This window comes from Apostichopus japonicus, chromosome 16, assembly GCF_037975245.1.
Source record: "Apostichopus japonicus isolate 1M-3 chromosome 16, ASM3797524v1, whole genome shotgun sequence".
Lineage (NCBI taxonomy): Eukaryota > Metazoa > Echinodermata > Holothuroidea > Aspidochirotida > Stichopodidae > Apostichopus > Apostichopus japonicus.
The window spans coordinates 31,584,761-31,608,890 of NC_092576.1; the positions used below are offsets into that span (position 1 = coordinate 31,584,761).

At 45.8% G+C, this 24,130-nt stretch overlaps 2 protein-coding genes across 2 annotated transcripts in view; one reads left to right on the forward strand and one right to left on the reverse strand.

Annotated features, from left to right (window-relative positions):
• The window catches only part of LOC139982518 (uncharacterized), a 105,644-nt gene that overhangs the window by 9,692 nt on the left and 71,822 nt on the right, over positions 1-24,130 (forward strand). The window contains exons 2-4 of the mRNA XM_071995411.1: positions 4,990-5,107; positions 5,333-6,831; positions 14,908-15,197. Of these exons, the coding sequence (XP_071851512.1) occupies positions 5,083-5,107; positions 5,333-6,831; positions 14,908-15,197 (1,814 nt within the window). The 5' untranslated portion in view covers positions 4,990-5,082. The remainder of the gene's footprint in view (positions 1-4,989; positions 5,108-5,332; positions 6,832-14,907; positions 15,198-24,130) is intronic.
• LOC139982139 (uncharacterized) overlaps positions 15,208-24,130 on the reverse strand; it is a 272,671-nt gene continuing 263,748 nt past the window's right edge. Inside the window, exon 2 of the mRNA XM_071994742.1 lies at positions 15,208-19,406. Coding sequence (XP_071850843.1) covers positions 17,180-18,274 — 1,095 coding nt within the window. The 5' untranslated portion in view covers positions 18,275-19,406 and the 3' untranslated portion in view covers positions 15,208-17,179. The remainder of the gene's footprint in view (positions 19,407-24,130) is intronic.

The following is a 24,130-nucleotide window of genomic DNA, read 5'->3' on the forward strand; positions in this document are numbered from 1 at the left end:
GGGGTCTTTTGTGGCCAGGGCCGCGGCCCTATATTTTCAAATTGCTCCTGTTCGTACAGTGTATGGCCAGTTATAATGAAACTTGGTCACAACGCTCCTCGGGATGAGAGTTATGAGGGGTGTTCGGAAAATTGAGGTCAAATGTCATTTAGGGGGTCATCGGGGGTCATTCTTTGTAATATTTTCAAATATCTCAATCTCCTCAAGATTTTGATGGATCATATTCAAAGTTGAACTGATGATTGTTGGATTGTGTATGAATAAGGTGATACCTAAAAATTTTTGGTCAAAAGTTAATTAATTACAATTAATCCCTATTGTTTAAAAAAATCTGAGCCTTCACTTTTTGCCAAAGCTCCTTTAATTTGTCTCCCAGTCTCTGCAGTGTTTATTTACATTTGTGGTTAAGCTCTGCAGAGGCTGTTAGTGTAATTAAAGCAGGACTGGGAGTTGTTATTAACTGTTGAACTGTAAGCATGAGAGCCCTATAGCCAATCAGCACTTGCCGATTCTTAGAAGTCTTTGAGCCTGAGGTATGTAGGCAGCCAGCCAAAATTTTGGCAAGGAGTGCTTCAGGTCTGCTCAGGTAGAGGGGAGAAAGTTTAACAGGGTAGGTCAGTGGTATTGTTCGAGAGAGTGGGTAAAATAGGATTTAAAGGGGGAAAATAGGAATTATAGCCAGTGGTGTGGCCAGGATTCTGCTAACCGAGGGGGGGGGGGTTATCCCTCATGGGCCCAAAATTTGTGGAATCTGAAAAATGGCCTGAAATATGGTGGGCCATGAAGTTTTGTGGGCCCTACATTTTTAAGCTTGAAAAGGTATGAGCTTCTGCACCATTGGTGCTCTAGTTTGGTGGTTGCCATAGCAACAGCCACACAAAAAGTTTTTGACCCTAAGCCAAGGTATATATACAGTACTGATTTCGCTTAACTCCCGTTAAAATTCGTTAAAAGGAAAATAACCGAATTTCCACGTTTTGTCATCGAAATTCCCCGATTTTTATCGAAATTCCACGAATTTTAACGATTGGTTATTTCGGTCATTTCCTTCGTGGAATTTTCAACGATACGTTGAAATTCTTTTTTAAACGAAATAGAAGGTCAATGTGTGGTTACGAGAAACGTCGGAAAACGAGCAACTTCGTTTATTAGTATTGATTAGACTTTGGAACAGTCGTTTGAAGGCAGGAATTTTCTCAAGAACATTCCTGTACTTACTGAGTAGTGACACTCAAAGAAACATGTAGTGAAACTGACGGGGGACGTTTTCTAACTGTGAACCCCAAACACAGTGACATAAGTCTTAACTTCGCCAGGACGTAAGAGAGGTTGCAGTCAAAGCTATGTACCACGAGGCACCCTTCCAGATAAATTATGAGTGCTGTTTAACCATTTAAATAACAATGAATGGACATATAAACTTGGTTTACTTGCAGATTACGAAAAAAAGTTATTTTTTAGAGATGTAAATTTGGTTTTTTATTAGAGTTGGAGTATGAAACTTTGTTTCTGAGCGAAAACATGTAACTTGAAGCAAAATAAAGATGCCCCGCCCATTCTGCGAGGACGCTTCCATTTTTCGAAAAGGCGTTTTCTCTTTTTATTTTTTCTATTTTGTTTACTTTTAAACATGAAAATTATTTTAAAATATGTAAAGAACTTAGTAATGTACTGCAAACTATCTATAAAAACAAAAAAACGATGTTTTAGGCATGAATAATGTGTTTAATATAACTAAAGTAGTAGGCCAATAGTCATGAGCTCATGATGATAGTGTCGTCAATTCGTTTTCTCAGTTTATATTTGCGACATATCACCCGTGTACATCGATCAATGGCATGGTGAAAACCCCGTGTGAAAATATGTTGACCCCAAAAGACGCAAATGGCCGTTCTAGAAAGTACCGTCATAACATTAACAACACAAGGCCAGTTTGCTCTCTCAGGTCCGCACGTGTACAGCCATTTTTTCACACATGATATTATGCTGTGCATGCATTGCGGGCGCGATTGCGGCAAACATAAAAGAAAATGAATGAAACTGAAAAACTTACGATATTTTTTCACAAATATTGATGCTTAGATAAGTGCTTCCTCACAATCAACGAGCCGCCCTAAAATTCGCTCCGCTTACGGAAAAACTTCTATATATATAACAAATGGAAAAACCCAAGTTTTTACACACATAATTCCAACTGACATTGGTCACAGAACATAAGTAGGTCATTGACATTCGAACTTGGCAACTTGCCCAAGTTCATCGCACCATGGGAACGACACAACACATTGAACATGATGTTATATTCTCCCGCCATCTGGACGCCGAGTGTAATATGCAAATTATGAATGGTACTGCGCAGCGTGGTTAAATCTTAACCTATTGCGACACAAATTTTGGGAAGCTGTTGTTTGAAGTAACTTTTGTATCAAATGTAAGGTACTGTATCATGTATGTGACCAGGGGCGTAGCGAAGGGTTTTGTTGTTGTTGGGAGGGTGTGGAGAATTTGATTTGCCGACGGATCTGGAAGTGGTGACTGAAATGGGGGAGGGGTCTAAGGGGAGGGGGGTCCCCCTCCCCTTTGGAAAATTTTTAGTTTTGAAACGTCCTTAGATGCAATCTGGTGCATATTTTAAGTCAAATTTGACTTGCCGACGGATCTGGAAGTGGTGACTGAAATGGGGGAGGGGTCTAAGGGGAGGGGGACGGCGGGAAACGGCGTTTAAACGTTTAACCGACCGGCAGGGGATACGGTGAAACGGTTAGCGAAATATCTGATAGGTCACACCCTTATTTAAACACACACAACAAAACGCCCTTATTCAATGAAAATATACTGAAAACCATATCGCAAAAACACAAAATCGCTTATAACTCGAAAACGGAAGGAGACATCGACTTTTGTCGGCTGTATAGGGATTTCCTAAACCGAATTTTGATGCGCTCTATCCACCTGTGTCATTTATGAGCTTCTCTGACGTAAGCTGCAGTACGTATTTTCTCTGTACCAGTTCCGCGAAATTTATTTACGCAGTAAACATCGTTCATTATGTTTTCTTTCACAACGAATATTCAAAGTTGTGCTCCACACGCTTCACAGATATTGTTTTATGTCGTTCATTTTTCAATTCTACTTTAAAATTACATTTTCGAACGATGCATTGCATGCCTTATCAAGCATTCCTGATTAGTAAAACTAAGGAAGGATATTCAAATATATATTATTTTCATTTGACATGATTTTATGAGTTGTTCCACTTGAAAAACGATGATAAAACCGAAAAACAAAACATTTACTTCTCATGTGACGCATACCGGGAGACTCATAAAAACTCCCCCTACTCATTAAAATAAACTTATACATGCCGTCAGGCCAGTTGAAAGCCGTCAGGCCAGTTGAAAGCCCTCCCCAGTAATGTTTGATCAGCTCTTCCCAATATACAATACTCAAATAAGCAATGAAAATATATTCATTTTCCACAGAAATCTACCCAACGTGGGCCCCAAGTCACTGCTTTATTTTCTTAGTAGTCATGGAAACAATTGTTTGCAACTCTCTTGCTGGCCAGGTGTTTTCAAGTTTTATTAATAGCACGACTTTTGATTGGTTCATTCAAGATAAACTTTCTATCCCTGCTGGATTGTTCTACTTATATATATATGAATGAATATTTGGTTTTCAATTAACTAAGTAACAGATAACATCCATTCCATTACGAACAGTAGGGGTAAAATAATGTTTGCTTCTAGAGGCAGCCAGCCATGAAGGTTCTGCGGTGCTAAACCCCCCACGAAGATAAATACTATGCTAATTAACATAAGGTAGGCGTGAATTTGACAAAGCCAAGTTTATGATTGGACTAAGCCTTTCAAAAAAGTTTGGTGGTGGGGATATCCAGGGTAGGGAATGCACATGTAAGCAGCATACTACAGGTGGCCCAGACCCAGGCTGCGACCTTACCAGGGCAGTCCATCTGCTTTCGCGGGCAACTTACAGTAACGGGTTAGGGGGAAAATAAGTTTTTTTTTTTTTTTTTTTTTTTTGCGTGCATTGAAGTCGGGGGAGATTTTTTGGACGGAATGCGCTCTCAGAAAAGTTTGAAAGTGAGTGCGGTTCTGTAGTAAACGGTACCGTAGTACGTCAAGTAACACAGGAATTTTTTGGAAATAAAGATCTCTTTGATATCCAGCTACGACTGTTTCATTGTTGATATTTTTTTCTTGTTTTTTCTGACACTGCGTTCCTTGGTGAGTTAACTTAAACTTATCCTAGTTTAATACTAGCCTATAACTTAAGAGTCATAGAATGTGCTTGCTACGATCGACCAAGACTAGTTTTTATTATCCTAGCCAAATCATTTTTCAAACACCTAGTACAGGACTTACTCCGTCTTATATACAATCACACTTTTGCAACGTTTGTAATATTCCTCGGCAACTTCTGGTAGAGTCTGAAAACGGCTGTAGTTACACTAAGGATTCAACGCAAGTCACAACCTTGATATGTCTAGAATTGCCTTTGCCGTTTTTGATCGCGATAACTTTCGTGGAAATTTCGTTGAAACTTCGTTGACAACCGTGCCCGCAGTAGTCTAAATCTTGTCAACGAAATTAACCGAATTTCAACTTTTTTTTATCGATTTTTAACTTTTGCTATCGATCGTTGATTTTTTTTCAACGGGAGTTAAGCGAAATCAGTACTGTAGGAGCCTAAATTGTTTGATTTACCCTAATGCATCATTACAGACCAGGAAACCTTGGTTCAAAGATGTTGATCACAGTGAATAGGGTTTCAATGCCACTATAGTGTGTCACATTCAAATAAGATTATTCATGTAGCATCATTGAAACCACACTGCAGTTTTGCTGTCTGGTTATTAATAAAACATTGAACCATCCATATGCAACAACAAAACAATGCAGCATATATTTTGACAGTTAACAGAATGATGTAAATATTTAGTTTCAGTATTTTTCTCATATTTTTAAGAAAGAAAAACAGGTTAGCAGAAGCAATGGGCAGGGGCTGTTCTGACACGACCCCTTCGCGCTTCGTAGACTGTCTGGAGTAAATCACGTGACAATGGAGCTGAATCCTGAACTTCAAGGTAGATGCCTTTAACTCTGACATTTTCATTTGTGAATCTTTACTTTCTTTTGGTAAAAATGTAACCCCCCCTGTCGTCTTAATAACACAGAACAGTAACAAAACTGTATTATCAGTACCGAATAAACAATTGAGATTTACATGTTCCCATGTGTGCCATTAACTTTTTGTTCATAAATTTTAGTCATACGTAGAACATTTACATGTTGTTAATTTTTGTCTTCAGAAAAGAAAATATTCCTGATAGAAGGTCTCAAAAAGACATATAAAAACCAATATGATGCGATTCAACCGCTACCATATGTTAAAGATAGACTTTATTGTGTGGACAAGGTCTTTGTAGAAGGGGGCATTGAAGTTTGTCTGGCACCAGAGCTAACGCGAGGTCCCGGAGGATCATGGGAGCGTTTAGAATCTTACAAAAGTGTTTATACTGACTTCCGGTTTAAATCCAAGAGACGCATAATACAAGGAGAGCCCGGGTATGGTAAGTCGACGTTAACCCTTCAGCTGGCCTACGATTGGTGCAATGATGTATGGGATTCCCCGATAAAAAATGTAGAAATTCTAATTCTTCTTCGGCTAAGACAACTTGGAAGAGTAAAGCATCTCTTTGGGGCGATTAAGTCGTTCCTTCTATCCCATGAACCCCGTGTTAGCCAACATGATATTGAAAAGATCATTAACAGTTGCTCGTCCGTCCACATTACTTTGGATGGATATGATGAGTATCCTGGCAGGGACAGCAATGATAATGATGATGTACACAGGATCATCAAGATGGAACTGTTTGAAGACTTTGATGTTAGCTTAACGACAAGATATCTTCCAGACAATCTCCGACAAGAAACTAAGAGGGCCAAACTAACAGGGTTCGATGACAAAGCTAGGGATGAGTACATCCGCAAGGCCGTAGTAGGTAAAAACGATGAGGCAATGGAAGAAATAAAACAACGGCTATACGAAAACTCCATCCTTGCTGATCTTTGCCAGGTGCCTCTGATATTTGTGATGTTTGCCCACATGGCTCATGATCAGAGAGACGTCATGAAGTTCAAGTCTGTCACACAGTTTTTTAAACACATAATTCGATGTTTTTACGACCATCTGAATCGGAAACGGAAACTTAACGACAATAGACACAACAGGTATCTTCTTGTAATGGAACATCATGAGCTAGACAAAATAGCTTTTGCAGGATTAAACAAGAAAAACCAACAGTTGTCATGGATTAAGACTGAATTTTGCCAAAGAGTTGGGCCAGAATCTTATCACCAGTATATTTTAATTGGTATTTTGGTGGAAGAAGATGTAGTGAGCGATGATTCTACTGTAGACAATGTACTGTTTACAACAGAGGTCCGTTTCTATCATAAACTATTCTGTGAATGGTATGCAGCCCACCACCTTGTCACTCTTGTTAAGAACGCAGACAATATCAAAGAAACGCTCAGGTTCTTGGATCCATTTGATCTTCAGTACCTCTTTAGATTTGCTTGTGGTCTGGATCCCGATGCTGGAAAGAAACTGATCAACCATTTGAAGAGTTTACCAGGCGGTGATACTTTTGCCATCCTCTGTATCCTGGAACAAACTGGTGATGTCAACGACATTATGGGTTCTGTGAAAGATCTCTGTTCACGTGACGTTAAGATACAGGAAGGCGACAGCGCTCTTCTTCAAAGATCAACGACACAGTTGCTGGAGATTGCATCTAACAATGATGTAAGTCGGCTAATGAAAAATAGTCCTTTAACATTTAAAAAGAAGAGAGTAACCTAAATAACCAATTTTTTCTGCATATCTGAACAAAAATGGGTATTTCGTACTGTACACAGAGAAACCTTGTATCAAAGGCTCTAAGTGTAGTGTAACTTTTCTTTCTAATGAATGAATTGATAGCGCAGTGAATTGACTTTGATAAATTAGTCAATTTTGTTTAGTTATACATTCAAAAGTTCTGAAACAATGTAACACAATGTAACAAATGTCATAGTCATACTCAGTCTGATCATTGAAAGCCACACAATATATGCCAATGGGTGTTTAGGTTTTTTTTTCCTACACCTAAGTTAGGAACTGTTAACTATTTGTATAATGATTTTGTTTTTCTTTATTCTCAAGTCCATTGACAGTCATTGAAAAGTATATTATTTTAAACCGCTTTAAATATTTCATAGATTTAAAGAAGTTGGATGGTTTTCTTAGCTAATGAATAAACACTGTTTTTTTCAGGAAAATTGCAAAGGTTGTCGTATATTTAAACTGATTAGAAAAATATCTGCATGTGCCAATTGCGCTAAAACTCTAGTTCACGTTCATTATTTGACACCAAATCAATATGATGATGTATTTAGAAAATTGAATATATACTTCAACATAAAAGCATGACGTGTAAATGCTTTGGAATTTCAAAAAGAGTTAAGAATATATACCAAAGTCTTCAAGAATTATATTAAAAGTTAAATGTTTCGGTGATTACATTTAGTCTGGAACAGCAAGCCGTTTATGTTAGATGAAATTGGTTAATCATGTAAGTTACTGCTTTAACATTATGTAATCTCAGTTATCATTAATGCCAATGTATTGTCGGTAACCGATACTTTACAATGGGATGGTCATAACAGTTATTGGGCAGTTGTTCTATAAACATAAAACTACACAATAAAGAGGAGGAAACTGGTAGAACATTTAAGAAAATACAATTTCATACATTGCATGGCTACGCATGCAGTAACGTATGCTACTTGTTGATGATTTATTAGTGATGTCACTGATATACAGTAGTAGCACATCGACAGAATTCCTGGTTTACGCTAAGTCGTCTGATATTACTAAGACAAATTGAAAGCAATCGTTTGTTTTTCATTAAGGTAATATGTATTAGCAAAGTTTGGGAGAGATGAATGATCACAGTTTGTTCCTTGCTATAAAAGTCGTTGCCTGTAATCCTCTCAACAGTGTACCAACTTGACTAGCTGTACTTACAGTAGTATTTGCACTAATTTTCGAAATATCATGTTTACTGTACCCAATATACACACATTTACTTCGCTCCTCGCTTACCTGTCTCCTCACAACCTTAGCACCTCATTCTACCGTGCCTATAAAGTCCTGGTAAAATAATAACACTGTGCGCCCTCTATGACCGAACCCCCCCCTCGGTCACTCCTCATTACTCATTCTACCATTAAAAGTGTCTTCACGTGAATTTCTTGTGGATATATTTCCCTTGGATTTCGTCTTGGTTTTCTTTAGCGATCTTTGGAAGTTTCTTTCCTCGGATTCTTAGGAGTATTGCAGTCCTTTCCAGCCCGATAAGTATCCTTTTTTGTTGAAAGGGAGGGTTTTGGGGACTGTTTTTATTCCTAGTGCGTTTCCGCCCTTAGGTTTTTTGCGGGGGTAGCAGTTCCGCGAACTGCCTAGGTTTCCCGCCAATTTCCCTTCCCCACGCTATAGGCGTGTCGTTGTATTTTCATGTTCATAGCATGTCTACATTGTATTTCTATTCACGATTTCTTCTTCTATATTTCGCTCTCTCATGTTCTTTTTCAGCTTGTGTTGATTTTGTTAGGCCACTTCGTAGCGTTTTTTGTATTTTGCCGTTGCTAGGTTACGCTACGTACCTTTACTCACCGTTATATACCTCCCGTTCTTTCCCGCTCTCTTGTTAGTTCGCATATTTCCGTAAGCTTAAGAGTTAGTCTTTCCTTAATTCGAGCGTTTTAGTTGGTCTCGTAACCAGCTGAAGTTTTTTTTTAACTTTTCGATGTTTCGGCCAGGCAGATCCTGGGTCGAACACGATTTGTGTCCTAAGTGTAGAACCTACACCAGACGGGACCCATGCCTGGTCTGTATAAATTTTTCGCCAGCCCAGTGGCACTAGATAGACCAGTGGCTTACGAGTCTAAGAAGCAAGCTTTAGGGCAGGCTGGACTTGATTCCTTAGGCCATCGGTGCCCCAGAAAAAGATATAGGAGAGACAAGAGAGAGAGAGAGAGAGGAGGAGGGAGAAGTGAGAGAGGTGGAGGAAAGTGGCCAGGAGAGGGCCGAAGGAGAGGTGGAGAGAGAGAGAAAGAGTACCCCTAACGGTCCCGGTGATGTCCGGTTGATTACGGCCAGAGGGAAGGGCAGGAGCAAGGCTCCTGCCAAGAAAAGACCTCTTAAGAAGAGGCACGGCTCGGCCGGGCTAGAGGCAACGTCTCAGTCCGGGTCGCAGCAAAGAGTACCCCTAACGGTCCCGGCGACGTCCGGTTGATTACGGCCAGAGGGAAGGGCAGGAGCAAGGCTCCCGCCAAGAAAAGACCTCTTGAGAAGAGGCACGGCTCGGCCGGGCTAGAGGCAACGTCTCAGTCCGGGTCGCAGCAAGAGAGACCCATGGAGCGCGGGCTACAGGCCACGGAGAGCTCGGGTCCGAGAGAGAGAGTACGACCGAGGGGTCGCTGAAACGGAGCCGGTCCCATAGCAGGCTCCGGGGAGCCCGGGTCCGGCGAGAAAAAAAAAAAAAAAAAAAAAAAATCCCACCGGAAAGGACAGAATGTCCGGGTCGAGGAGTACCGGCGTGGTGGTACCCGGCGTGGTACGCACACAGAGACGGGCTCCGGGAGCCTGGGTCCGGCGAGGCCCCGGGCCCGGCGAGACCCTGGGTCCGGCGAGACTCGAAGGGAAGGCAGAACCGAGGTTTCACTCCAGATCCGAGCCGGGAACCAGAGCTATACAATCGACTGCTGGGTCCTCAGAGATTGGCTCCGGAGGGCCCGGGCCCGACGAGAACGGGGGCGCAGGGGCAGAAGCCCGGCCCGCAGATCTCCAAACGAGATCCAAAACTGGTCCCGAAGTCGGGAGCCTACGAGAGTAACAACATTTACAACTGCGACATTTACAATAACATTTACAACTACATCAACATTTACAACGAGATTAACAACTGCTAGGCCCCCCAGAACGGGGTAGCAGGTGCAGAAGCCCGGCCCGCAGACCCCCTAACCGGAGCCGCGGCCGGTCCTGAGGCCGGGAACCGACGAGATTACCAATGCCGGGCCCCCAGAACGGGGTAGCAGGGGCAAGCGCCCAATCCAAAAAGAGAACCAGCCCCGAGCCAGGTCCCCACGTCAAAGGGAGAAATACTTATCCCCAGACACCAAACACAGACATCGATGCCGAGGAGCGATCGCAACCCACGGCCAGCCCGGCCGCGACACCACGATCAATCCCAGACCAAAGAATGGAACCTGATTTGTTCCCCGGCAAGGACGACCTGGTTTGCAGAGCGTCGGGCAACCTGTCCGGCCTAGACGACGAGGTCGACCCCTAGTTTTCGGGGTTACAGAGGACGGTTACTCCCGCTTCCCAGAATAGGGGGAGTGTCCCCCCCCCCCCCCCCCCGGAACTAGCAGCTTGAGCGGCGACGACAGGTTTGAATCATTTGCGGAAAAACACCGCTACCACTACACATCCCAAATGTGTGTTTATTTATCGAGTACCTGCAGACACTCATGGGTCATATTCTCCTCGCTAATTATACTCCTCTCTAATCATAATTCATCGCCATTTGCCTAGGTTAAAATCTTACTTGTGTTTAAAAACACTGTCGTTTAAAACACTGGTGAACCCACTTCCAGAACATGTCAAAATGCGTAAGACTGAGGGGTTTCAAATCGGTTCTCATGACGTACAGTATTCCGTTTACTTTAAAACCTTGGCAAACTGCCAGGAAGAGAACTTTCTCGAGACTTGGCAAAGTGCCAGGAAACATAACGCTCATAGATCCTTGGCAAACTGCCAGAAAAAAAGGTACAACGTGGCACATTGTTAAGAGAGGAGGGGGGGGGGCCAAGCAGCCACCTGGCTTGACACGTGTAAGCTCAACTTTTACTGCAACGAGCTATCGACTACGTGAGCGATCCTATGGAATAAGCCTTTCTTCCTATTTCTTTGGTGAAATACCAAGACAAACGCGTTAGTAAGTTGAAAAAGGGGTAGGATACAACCCCAGCAAGTTACAAGCGCTAACACGCTCCGAACATACAGCATGCGCTTCATGAACAATGTTCGATGTTCCGACATCTTAAGCAGAGTTGCATTTCGTAGCACCTGAGGGCCTAGTCTTGACTAGCCTAGGCGCTAGGTGGTTTCAATAGGAAGCTGGAAACCTTTACTGCACTACGAAATGGACACATCTCGACAGGAAGAGATTTGAGAAATAACGGGTACGTTATCATAACATTCAATACGTGGTTATTACGTTAAATGTGGTGTTGATAAAACGTTGACATAAGATGCCTATGAGATATTACGTTATATTAATGTTATATTAATGTCTTAACGGAAATTGTTTTGAAATAATAGCCCCTAAAGGGTTTCGGTAACATATTTCTTACACCTCTAATAACGCTATCATAGCAAAAGACTAAACATTTAGTAACGCCTTTGTGTTTGCTGAGTAACTCCCTGCACTCCGTTCAACAGCCAGGATTTATGAGGTGGAATTTCTACAAACCCACCCTACACATCCCCTGTTGGGAGTTTGTTCCTGGTGAGTAGGGCTGTAGCTTAGTTAGCTCAGTGGTTAAACCCGGTGCCTTCCAATCAAAAGGTCCCCGGTTCAAGTCACCCCAAGATTAATGTATGTTGTCCAGTTACAGAGCTGTTGACAATTCATAGTCATGGACATTAAAATATGAATGTACGAGACTGACTTTGGTCAGCTTGCGGCTTTGATAAGCCAATGAGGCTTCTTCACAAGTTCCTACTTGCAGGATGATCTAAATTACATACACAAATACATACATACACTGTAGTTGTAAAAGCCACATAGCAGCTGTAGCATTGATTAAGACTCTGATGAAGCAAACTATCCATTCAGTACTCAATTTTTGGAGAGCACTGTGGTCAAGTGGTGTAGGCAGTGTACTGGTGATCTAAGGCTTGCAGGTTTTAGTCCTGGCCAGATCATTCTGTTGTTTCCTTGGGCAAGGCACTTTATCTCCACTGCGCCTTTCCATCCAGGAGGGATTTCTCTCAGTTTAACAGGTTATTGTTGACCAGGGTAATATTGCTAGCGCCTCTGGCTTCGTTATCGATAGATAGGCCGGCGCAGTTCAACCCTCAATATTATTATTAATATTATTTTTCATGGAAAGAACCTCCATTAAACCTCCCTACAGGGTACAGCTTAGGTCTACATCATCAAGGCATTACTTTTCTTCAGAGGTTTTCTGATTGCAACTGGCTGATAACTAAAGGGGTCATCAGCGGTACTGTGGTACTGCAAGCAGTACCGCGAGTGCTGCTGTACTGCAGGCGCTAACAAGGTCATCATACAGGCCACGGTCCTTGACTTCTTTAGCAGCATATACAGAGAAACCACTTTCCTGCACCACAGTGGCGTCAGCAGGGCAAAGGGTCGGCCCCAACACTCTATTTGCAAAGATAACCAGGTTTCATGTACTTCCGCCTCGCTCTCAGGACTCCAGAACAGAGAGATTGTGCCGTCTGGCATGGGAGACCCTCACCACAGCTGCAGAATCTGGCACGGCCCTATGGGTCTCCCATATAGCCAGAAAGGAGAGTGTGAGGGCCGATGCTCTGCCCAGGGGACAACTCGACCCCGACGAGTAAACCCTTCGCAAGGAACACGCGGTAGGTTTTTCCACATGTTTGGCATACCTCTGATAGACCTGCTTACGACAAAGGGCAACAATGGGCTGCCCATCTTTTGTAACAGGCGGTCCCACCTGCAGCCTCCCACATAGCGCCAGGTCCCTGCCTTGAGACGGACCAGAGGTTTAAATTCTTCCCCCCCTTTGGCATGATCAGCCAGATACTGAGGAAGATTCGCAGCTCCAAGGGTAAACTCATCCTAGTGGCTCCCTCCGGGTCCCAGGCCGCAGGTCCCACACGCAGGCCCCAGACGGGGACGTCTGGTTTTCCAGACGGCTCCACGCTGGGCATTAGCCCAGACATTGACCAGCTCACCAAAGGCATGGCTAATCGCCGTCCACGAGTCAGACAGTTAGCCCCCTCTGCGGGGCTCTCAGCAGTGCTGCAGGGCCGCTGTACGAATCAACGGGGAACGCTTCCCTGGCTGCTCTTACAAAGAAACCACTCTTCGTCATTGCGGTAGCGTCAGCGTGAAGGAGTGACCTCCAAGCCCTAACAACCAAACAGAACCACATCAGATTCGAGGGCCATGGGGCGAGGACGGTTCCAGAACCGTCCCTTATTGCCAAGAACCGGGCCTTGACTTTCTTGCCCGGGGACATTTTCTTTCCGGAAATCAAAACCCTTTCATCAGTGGCTGAGGACAAGCGATGGTGCCCAGTCAGGGCACTGAAGTGGTACTTAAACAGGACAGAGAAGTTGAGACAAACAACGTCCCTTTTCATCCTGCCACGACCACCTTAAACAGCAGCCGCCAAGGATACCCTATCCCGATGGCTAGTAGAGATGATCCGCCCGTTCACGATGGGGGGATACCCGGCCAAGAGATCACAACATCAGTGGGGCCTCGGCTACCACAGCTCTCTCTGCCGGTATCCCGATACAGGACATCCTCAAGGTGGCAGCGTGGAAAACACCAACTACGTCCGTCGCCTGTTACTTACCTGACACTCTACACGCCGAGGCAGCTTTTGGTAGCGCGGTGATGCGAGGTCCGGTTGGTACTTGGTCCCACCCCTCGGGCCTCCCACCATCGGGCAGTGCCACTCGGTGCTAAGGTTGTGAGGAGACAGGTAAGCGAGGAGCGAAGTAAATATTCCAAAACTTACTGGTTTGGATATTTACGAGTGACGAGCTTACCTGTCTCCATTCCCGCCTCCCTCCCCCGAGGGGGTGGGACACAGCCGGACGGGGGAGCAGTCGTTCGACTAGGCTCACGACTCCAAGCACAACACCAGATAGACAGAGCCAACAACTACTAAGAGTCATCGGCCAGGTCTATCGGTGAGGGCAACTTTGCACCCTGTGTTTTTCATAGGCGTACTCACCTAAGTTGTCTTAGGGTTAGCAAGTGTTGGGCCTTTACAGGATGAGGCTCCTTGTTAGGAAAAAGGGGTAGTTTCGCCTGCAGGGCTCAGGAGAGTGTCCCCCCCCCTTACCCGCTGCGGCGGGGAGGATTACACTCTCCCTGCTAGGAAGGCATCAGTGCCTTTTGTTAAGGGCTCACCTTTGAGAAGTTTAGTCGACGGGAGTCCTTGGGGGTGGCCAGAGGATTCTGGCCACCCCTATTTCGGTGACCGTGAGGCCACTTTTAAGGAGTGGTCTCATGAGTAGTGAGGAGTGACCGAGGGGGGGGGTTCGGTCATAGAGGGCGCACAGTGTTATTATTTTACCAGGACTTTATAGGCACGGTAGAATGAGGTGCTAAGGTTGTGAGGAGACAGGTAAGCTCGTCACTCGTAAATATCCAAACCAGTAAGTTTTGGAATTTCTGAAGGATATATGTTTGCAATACAATACTAATTTGTAGAAGAATATCGACATAGAATATGGTACGTCAACATGCGTTAAGGAAGCTTTGTTATTTAGTTGATAGCATTTAATCCTAAACTTCTTAGTAAAAGTAAAAAAAAGATTGTGTTTGACCAATACACTACTCATCCATATTTACCAGCCAAGTGAATTTGAATGAGGTTCATTCGACTATGATATATCGAATGTATACCCCGTGGTGGACTGTTTTTACGATTGTATCACTTTATGTTGCTCTAAAGAATCTTACATTACTGTAAATTCCAAACGTCATAAGACTGCCGCCTTGTTCGTAAATATTAACTTCTAATCTTGTCTCCGTCACAGATTCCAATATCTTGTTTACACCTCGATTACTCTTCCATCAAGTTTGAAGGGGACACTATTATACTACACAGCGGGATACCTTTACCAATACTTCCGACTGTAGAAAAGATACACATAGCTGGAGGTAATGCACAGTATGACAACACGGGGACATTATCAGGAATATCCTATGGAAATCAATATCGACGACATGGTGATGCAAAAAGTACAAACCAGGAGACATTAACAGAAAAGGATATTTTGAATTTGCTTCGCTATGGAATGAAATGTCGACGAATAAAGGAGCTGATGTAAGTAAAATTCAAGACGTTTACCCTAACGGATGTAGATGGAGTAAATTCAGTTGCATTTAATTAAGGTTGTCGCATAAACATTGTACATTACGTATACAACTGATTCATTCATATGGGGACGTTCATTCCAGATAGGATGGTTCAGATAATGTTCTACAGACCTATGTATAATGAACATATATATTAGTCATCACATAAAGTTCTTTACTGAGTCATGTACCCGTGGCTATTTCTAATGATTTCATTTCGTAGTTAAGTTAATAATTTACAACAAGCTACTCATTTGAAGGAGGTCTTATCTCACGAAAATGTTGAACGACATCCTAGTTGCCTACACTACTATTACTTCAAGGCCCAATAACGTTAGGTCAATAGCTTTGTTTCTAACTACTGTAATAGGCTAGGTAAGGTAAGTACCGTTTACAATATGAATCCCACAAAGCGGAATGCATCGTATTGCCAATTGCTACCTTGCCTTTGCAAAGATTTATGTTACTGTTGGAGCACACACTGTACTGTGTCTTTATTTATATGTTTGATTTAAACTACTATTTAATCACATATAAGTCCCATTAGTTCCACAACATCACCATATGGTTGTAAGTTACAATGCCAGCCTATATCGATTACGAGTACGCCACATATAAATATTGCAAGCTAGTACAAAACTTTCCTTGTGTGCGCGTTGTATTCACCAATGGTCTTCATCAACATAGAGATTTTTCGCCCTAGTCAGACCAAACTCACAAAAACTGTACGTTTTCGCAGAATATCACTACCTTGTAAGAGAGGAATCATATGCTGTACATCAGTTTCGCTGAAAACAATTCTAACATATATTAAAGGTTTTCAATACTGATGTACAGTAATTAACAAACATGATACAAACAATTTACTTCGTTCCTCGCTTACTTGTCTCCTCACAACCTTAGCACCCAATTCTACCGTGTCTAGTATGTCCTGGTAATCTTTTAACACTGTGCACCCTCAGCGACTGGCTCCCCCGGTCGTTGCCCTTCTCATTCTACCATCCAAAGTGTTTACACATACGTTTTTGTTGCGGATATAAAATCTTACGGAAATTGCCCTGAATACTGTACATTGGATTTTTACCTTCTATACATCCTTTGGGATTTCAGAATGTTTTACAGTCGTTAACAGCCTGATAAGTATCCTTTTCTTCTAAAGGGAGGGAGTTTGGGGGCTGTTTTTAGTGTGCGACCCATGCCCATGTGTTCGTTTTTGAGTAACGTAACGTTACCTTCTCAGGTAGTAGTTCCGCGAAACTGCTTCGTTCGTTTTTACCTGTTCTGCACTAGCGTGGATGGGCGGTATCTCACCTTTTGTATACATGTTTTGTCTGTTATACTTCTTATAAGATGTTAGATCGTTTTCATGTACTTTCGTTACTTGGTTGCTTTTTCTAAGTGTTGGGATTTCACTTTTGTAGCATACTTTGTAAGCCACGATGTTGATCGTTTTCATGTACTTTCGTTACTTGGTCGCTTTTTCTAAGTGTTGGTTTCCACTTTTGTAGCGTACTTTGTAGCGGTTCCGCACTAGTGCGGATGGGCGGTGTCTCGCCTTTTGTTTACATGTGTTATATCTGTTATACTTCTTATAAGATGTTTGCTCGGTTTCATGTACCGTCGTTACTTGGTCGCTTTTCTAAGTGTTGGGATTTAATTTTGTAGCGTACTTTGTAAGCCGCGAGCCCCGAGCGGGGCGCGATGTTTTTGTCACGTATCTCTACTTTCTGTTAGTTTATGTCCCCACCCTGCTTCTTCCATTTCCATGGTTAGTTTACGTTCTTACGATAGACTACTTTTTCGAGTCTTTCCTAAAGTGAGTTTTTCAGTCATGTACTGGAGCCACTTGTAATTTGTCAATTGTTCGATGTTCCGCCCGGATCGGGTGGGGGATGGCCAGGATATTTGCCCCAGAGGCAGGACCTGTAGTCCTAGAGACCCTTGTTTGGTCTAAATCTTGTTTACGCCAGCACTTTGGCAAGAATTTGACACATGGCTGGCTAGCCAGCGTTCGAAGCTCTGGGACAAACTGGACCTCATCCTGTACCCCAATGGTTCTCCGAGAGGGGAGGGAATTGCAGGAGAGACTGGAGGTGAGGAAGAAGCGAGAGAGTTGGTTGGAGATGGAGTGGAGAGTGGCCAAGAGAGAGCCGGAGAGAGAGAGAGAGAGAGAAAGAGGAGAGTGGAGAGAGAGAGGAGAAAGAGAAATTGCCCCCCCCCCCCAGGTCTCGGCGCCGTCCGGATTTGATATGACCAAGGGGGAAGGCAAGGGCAAGGCTCAATGCCAAGAAAAAGCCCATTAGAAGTTCCGACCGGAACGGACAGAACATGTCCGAGTTGAGGAGAGTGGTACCCGGCGTGGTACGCACACAGAGATGGGCTCCGGGGAGCCCGGGTCCGGCAATACCCGAGAGGGAGTCCGGAACTGAGGTTCCACTCCGGATCCGAGAACGGTCCCGAAGCTGAGAACCGGAGCCGCAATCGAATTCTGGGTCCCCAGAGATTCCGGAGGGAGTCCAGAACCGACTTCCCACACCGGATCCAGAGCCGGTCCCGGAGTCGGGAACCAAGGAGATCAATGACTGCTGGGCCCCCAGAATGGGGAGCAGGGGCAGAAGCCCGGTCCGCAGATCTCCAGACCGTATCCAAAACCGGCCCTGAAGCCGGGAGTCGACGAGTTTGCCGACTGCTGGGAAGGAGTCCGGTCCGCAGACCTAACCGGAGCCACAGCTGGTCCCGAGGACGGGAGCTGACGAGAGTAACAACTGCTGGGCCCCCAGAACGGTATAGCAGGGGCAAGCTCCCAATCCGAAAAGAGAGCCGGTCCTTAGCGAGGTTCCCACGGCAGAGGGAGATACACTTATCCCCCAGCCTCAGACAAGGCCTCACCATCTTCCGATGACGGGTTTCGAAAACCAAGAGGAGACGCCGGTCCTCAGGACGGCAACAAGAGGAAGAGCCAGCTTGAAAGGCTCGTTTGACTGGTCTTCTCCGTCCCCTTTCTGGGGAGGGGGTAGGACAAAGACGGGCACTGAACACAGACATCGGTGCCGAGGAGCGATTGCAACCCACGGCCAGCCCGGCCGCGACATCAGGATAGAATGGAACCTGATTTGTTCCCCGGTGAGGACGTTCTGGATTGCAGAGCGTTGGTCAACCTGTTCGGCCTAGACGAGGTCGACCCCCTAGATTTTGGGATTACAGATGACTGTTACTCCCACTTCCCAGAGGAGGAAGAGTCTCCTACATCGGAGGGGAGTGTTGCCTCCGGAACTAACAGCGCGAGCTGTGACGTTCTTCCGGGGACACCTAGGGTTCGAGGAACCGGAACCACAACCACAATGCCTGGCTCGTGTTTCCAAAAGACATATTTGAATCAAGTACGGAAAAACGCTGGACGGCGTTTCCAGCAAAGGCAGAACAGGCCGTCGGAATTCCTGATGACGCGTGTGTAAACAGGCTCCATTTCCTGTTTATAGTCAGTAAGCTGCTGGCTTCACAGTTTATCCTTTTACTTAAAATATTCCATCAGAACAGAAGTTCATTGTCTCTTCTGCAGTTTTTGTACATAAATTTAGTGTCCATTAGCATGTGGGTTGCCTCTTTACTACAGGACTCCGTTGTTCTTAGAAAAGTTGGCACAGACATTGCTGTGGTCAGAGTTTTTCTGGTAGCAACTCCAATCAGGAGATCTTTTAAGGATGGTTTAGAGAAAGTTACTTTACTGATTGGGTTACTGTATCATTACTCCAATTTGGCCCCTCCCTTTAGTTAGACAAAGAAAATGCTGGGTATGCCATGTGGCTTCAGAGGACCTTAACCCCCCAAGCCATGAGGACATAGGATTTAGTATTGTAGGAGAATTAGATACAAAGTTAAAGTTTTTATATCATATACCTGAATCTGTTCCTGCTGAATGAATTTCAATTATATATACATTCAAGAAGCCTACTGTAACTGTAAAATATAAATTAATGGTTAATCTCATCGTTCCTGATACTGATCACCATTGAAATCTCCCAGAAGCCTAGCTCTCGGCTATTACAGGAACTATACTATTCACTCTCCATTGCCATCTCATGGAAGGATCTTTAACCATTCTTATTGGAGAACACTAACTTTACTTTGCCTTTATATATTGCCCGCCATTGTACCTTTGGAACTCTTCCTAATAATTCTTGCCTGGATTCTATTCTATTTTCTCGCAAGGATTCAACTCTACCTTGACAGCCTGCAGAACAATCAACTTCCCTTCGGTCGACCCAATTGGACTTTAATTCATATTACATTCTGTGCCTTTATATTGTTTAAGGATTTGTTTGTGTTGTGTGTGTGTGTGAATGCAAAGTGGCCACCGGTGAGCAACCCAACTGTAAGTTAAATCATTCCTTTATTTTTCATTAGACTGGACCCCGCATTTCAATACTCTCCTACCCAAGTAAGAATAACTTTTTCAATATTCATATTCATATTTCATATATTGGACTCTTCAGTTACATATCTGAGTCTCACTGTTAAATCTATTGTTTCAATACAATTCTCTCTGTAGTATTTACTTAGCCAGCTACACACTGTTTCTTTGTGTCATTTTTGAAGTGTTCATCTGTCTTCATACTGGTGAGACACTAGTTATTAAACCTCTAGTCAACCCAAGGGGAGTAACATCCCTTACACGTGGAAGGACCTGTTTAAGTGCCCAGCCAAGGCAGACCAGGGACCTTCCTCCCACGTTTTCAAGAGTCATATCCAACGTAAGTTGGAGGACTTACTGGTCAATGTATACATGATATTCACAGCGCGTACTCCCTCACCTCATATAACCTATGCATTACCGTATTAACCTCGCTCTAGCATCTGGCAATTTGTCTGTATGTGAGTGTGGCCATCTCCCTTCCGTAATTGCCAGCTTTTACGCAAGTATCGCTCTCTTATTGCTCTCACTAAATCCTAAGATTTCAATTACTTCGTCTAAAGATTATCGTTGTTTTTGTAATTCTTTTTCATCTATTCAACGTCCTGCACGTTTGAACTGCTTTTTGTCTTTGAAACGTTTTTTCTTTCGTGATTTTCGAACGTTTTTTGGTTTACCTCGTGAACCTGGTTCACGTAGCGTGGCTAGGCCCGCACTTTAGTGTAGCGTTCTCCTAGCGTTTATTTACTTCCACGTACAGCAGTCATGTACGTGGGCTTACTTGCAGTTAAGTAACTGCTTTGTTTAGTTCTTCATACTGTTTTCGTACAGCAGTCGTGTACGTTTTCCCTTTGCAGTAAAGTAACTGCCTTGTTTATTTTTCGTACTGGTTTAGATACGAATTTCTTACTGTTCACGTACAGCAGCCGTGTACGTTTTCATTCTGCAGTAAAGTAACTGTTTTTAATTTAGTTTTCACAGCTTCAGGTCTCGGAGATTTCTCAAAAAAAAAAGAAGAAATTTTCGGAGATTTCTCAAAAAAAAAAAAAATTTTCGGCGATTTCTCAAAAAAAAAAAAAAAAGGATGGAAAACTGCCGTTCTTGTAAGCAGTTCCGTCCGTTCAAAGCATGGGATAAGCATGATTTATGCCCAAAGTGTCGCCCATGCGGGAGTAAGCAGACCTGCTCCATTTGCCAGGACTGGACCCAGGAGCGCTGGGATTTGATCGGTACCTGGCTGGCGGATAAAGCCGCAGAGAAAAGAAAGAAGGCGGCTTCCTCAAAGCAGGGGAAAAAGAAGCCGCCGGCGAAGGAACCCCAGGCGGCCATAAGAGATGGCATAAGCCCTAAACATGGGGGAACGGAGGGCGCCATACGAGATGGCTCAAACCCTCCTCAGGAACGGGTATCCATACGAGATGGAGCTAATTCCCGTGCGGCGTCAGCTCAGCCACGGCCGCGACCCCAGGAGGGTCCGTCCACTTCAGGCCACGTGGAGTCCAGAAGCCCCCGAAGACAAGCGGTGGCGGACTTATTTACTTCAACTCCGGGGTCATGGGACCACAACCGGAGAGATTTCTCGGGGTTCTCCCCGGAGAGTACGGAACGGCGCCAAAGCCGAAGCAGAAGCCGTACCCACAGCCGTAGCCGCGGTAGGAGCCGGGAAAGACACCGGCGACCTCGACGCAGGTCGAGGTCTGGCTTGTCGCCCTCGTCCTCGAGCGGACATTCTTCTGGGCGACACAGGGCCAAGAAACGAAAGAGGAGACAATCCCCAGATCCGGGGCAGGCTCTCCTTTCCCAGGTTAAAGACCTCCTGGGACAATTGCTACAAAAGCCGAGTCAACAGGACCCGGAACAACAAGGGGCTCCGTCAATTCCACCACAACCGGCGCCACCGCCAGCACCGGTTACGGACGATCTCGCCCCTGAGGAGACCCAGGCAGATCCCTGGGACGACGTCTCCTCCAGAGCTGATGATGCGCTGTCAATCGCAGCTAGTGCCCGCCTCCTCAGTGGAGACTCCGAGGCGGAGGATGAAGAACCCTTACGGGGTACAGAAATTTCGGCGGAAGCCTTTGAGAAGGCGACGGCAGTACTCCGCAGAGTCCTCGGCTTCGAGGAAAGGGTGGATGCGCGGGCCCACGAGGGGCCGGCATCCAAACTCACATTGAACGCGGCCACCCAAAAGCCTCGAGCCTCCATCCCGGTGGATGTGGAATGTAGAGAGCGGTTCGAGGCGGTGGCACAGGCGAAACGCTGGACAGCCTTCCAGCGATCAGCCCATCGCACTTTCCACGTGGGCGACGAAGACTGGGAAAGTCTTTTCACGCCACCCCAAATCCCGCCTCAAGTGAAGGAGAGACTTCGGTCGGCGGGTGCCTTAGACGGCAAAGACAAGTTCAGGGAGAAGGGTGCACAGACCCTAGAATCCTCCCTGTTCGACGTAGATAGGGCCTCCTGCGCAGGGATGAAGTACTCGTCAGCCCTATTACTTTTCGCCGAGCTATTGAACAGATCGTTCCAACAGGCCCAGGCATCGGGTATCTCCCGCAAAGATACCGCCGCCATCATTGCCCTCCTGGGACCCGTTTCCAGGATGGTATTAGACCAGTTCGCCCGCGTCTCGGTTAAGGCTACCTTGACACGTCGGGACCTGGTTCTGAACTCCCTGAATTGGTCGTCCAGATCCACGGCGGACGCGTTCCGCAACTTACCGATCCTGGGCAGCGACCTCTTCGGCGGCAAGTTCGATGACAAACTCCGGGAGGAGGCAGAGAGAATGAAATCTCTGAGGGAGGCGGACGAACACATGTCCCGCCCGACCTCATCCTCGCGCCCACGTTTTGACTCAAGACAAGGTAGCCGCTTTAAGCAGCCAAGATCCAGCTACAGTCAGAGTCGGGGCGCTCCGCGAACGCAGCAACAATCCGCTCCTTCGCGGCCCGAACACAGGCCGTACCGCCCGCAATACCGCGGAAGCCGCGGAAGCCGCGGGCGCGGTAAACGGCCCTAGGGATGCCCACCCCACCGTAGCAGCCAAGGCCAAGGTGGGGGGGCGACTAAGAGTTTTTTGGGCTCACTGGGAGAAAATCGACCCAGGAGCCTGGGTACTGGACGTGGTAAAAAGGGGCTACGAGATAGAGTTCTCGTCTACCCCACCCCAATATGGCCTCTTCGCAACCACGCCAGTACCCGAGATACCGGAAAAGCGGGCCGCCCTCGAGGACGAGATCAACAGTCTTCTCAAAAAAGGCGCCATTACGCGGGTCACCACCGCAAACGCGGACGGCCCCCTCTTCCGGTCCTCGTTCTTCCTCACGCCGAAGAAGAACGGGACTTGGAGGCCCATCCTGAACCTCAGACCTCTCAACAGGAGGTTCATCCGACCGGAGAGGTTCAGGATGGAGACTCTCACATCAATCCTCCACCTACTGCGCCCAGGGATGTGGGCATCCTCCGTCGATCTAAAGGATGCCTACCTACATATCCCCATCCGACTCGAGGACCAGCGGTTCCTCGCGTTCAGGTACAAGGCCATAGATTACCGCTTCACAGCGCTACCATTTGGCCTCTCCACAGCACCCAGGGTTTTCACCAGGGTAACAAGGGCGGTCCTGGCTCACCTCCGCCGAAACGGGGTAATGGTGTTCGCCTACCTAGACGATTGGTTAGTACTCGGCAACTCCCAACAAGGGGCTCTCGCCAGTACAAACGCCACCGTCTCCCTCCTGACGAAACTGGGGTGGTTAATCAATGTCGAGAAATCCAACCTCGTGCCCACTCAATCGATCATATACTTAGGGGCCCGTCTCGACCTCGCCCGCGGCATGGTCTACCCGACGGCCGAAAGAACAGCAAGCCTAGTGGCCACGGCCAGAAAAATACTAGGCAATCGGAATACCCCAGCGCTCACGTGGCAGCGCCTATTGGGGAAGATGGCGAGCTTCACAGACCTTCTAGACCTGTGCAGACTCAGAATGAGGCCGCTCCAGCGGCACCTCCTCAAACACTATGCCCCGGATCGGTCGTCGGCGGCAACGCCAATCCCACTTCCAACGGGGCTTCTCCCGTTTCTCACGTGGTGGGCAGAGTCGGACAGGATCTCGGCAGGGCGACCTTTCCGGAACCCAGCCCCTACAACGTCGATCACGACGGATGCCTCCCTCAGCGGTTGGGGAGCGGTATGGGGCACACACACAGTTGCCGGCGAATGGGCGGAGCCCGAGAGGGGTCTCCATATCAATATTTTAGAGACGGAAGCGGTCCTGAGGGCCGTACGTCACTGGGCAACCCACCTAACGGGCCACACTGTCACGGTCCGGTCAGACAACACCACGACCAGTGTTCGATTTTTCCGGTATCGCATCGCAAAATGCGATCCAAAACGACAAACTTGCGAGACGTTTCCAAATCAGCATCGCACATTGTGCCGATTTGTGCTATACAAAGTCCTAGTCAGATTTGGGAGCAAACACTCAAACCTTAAC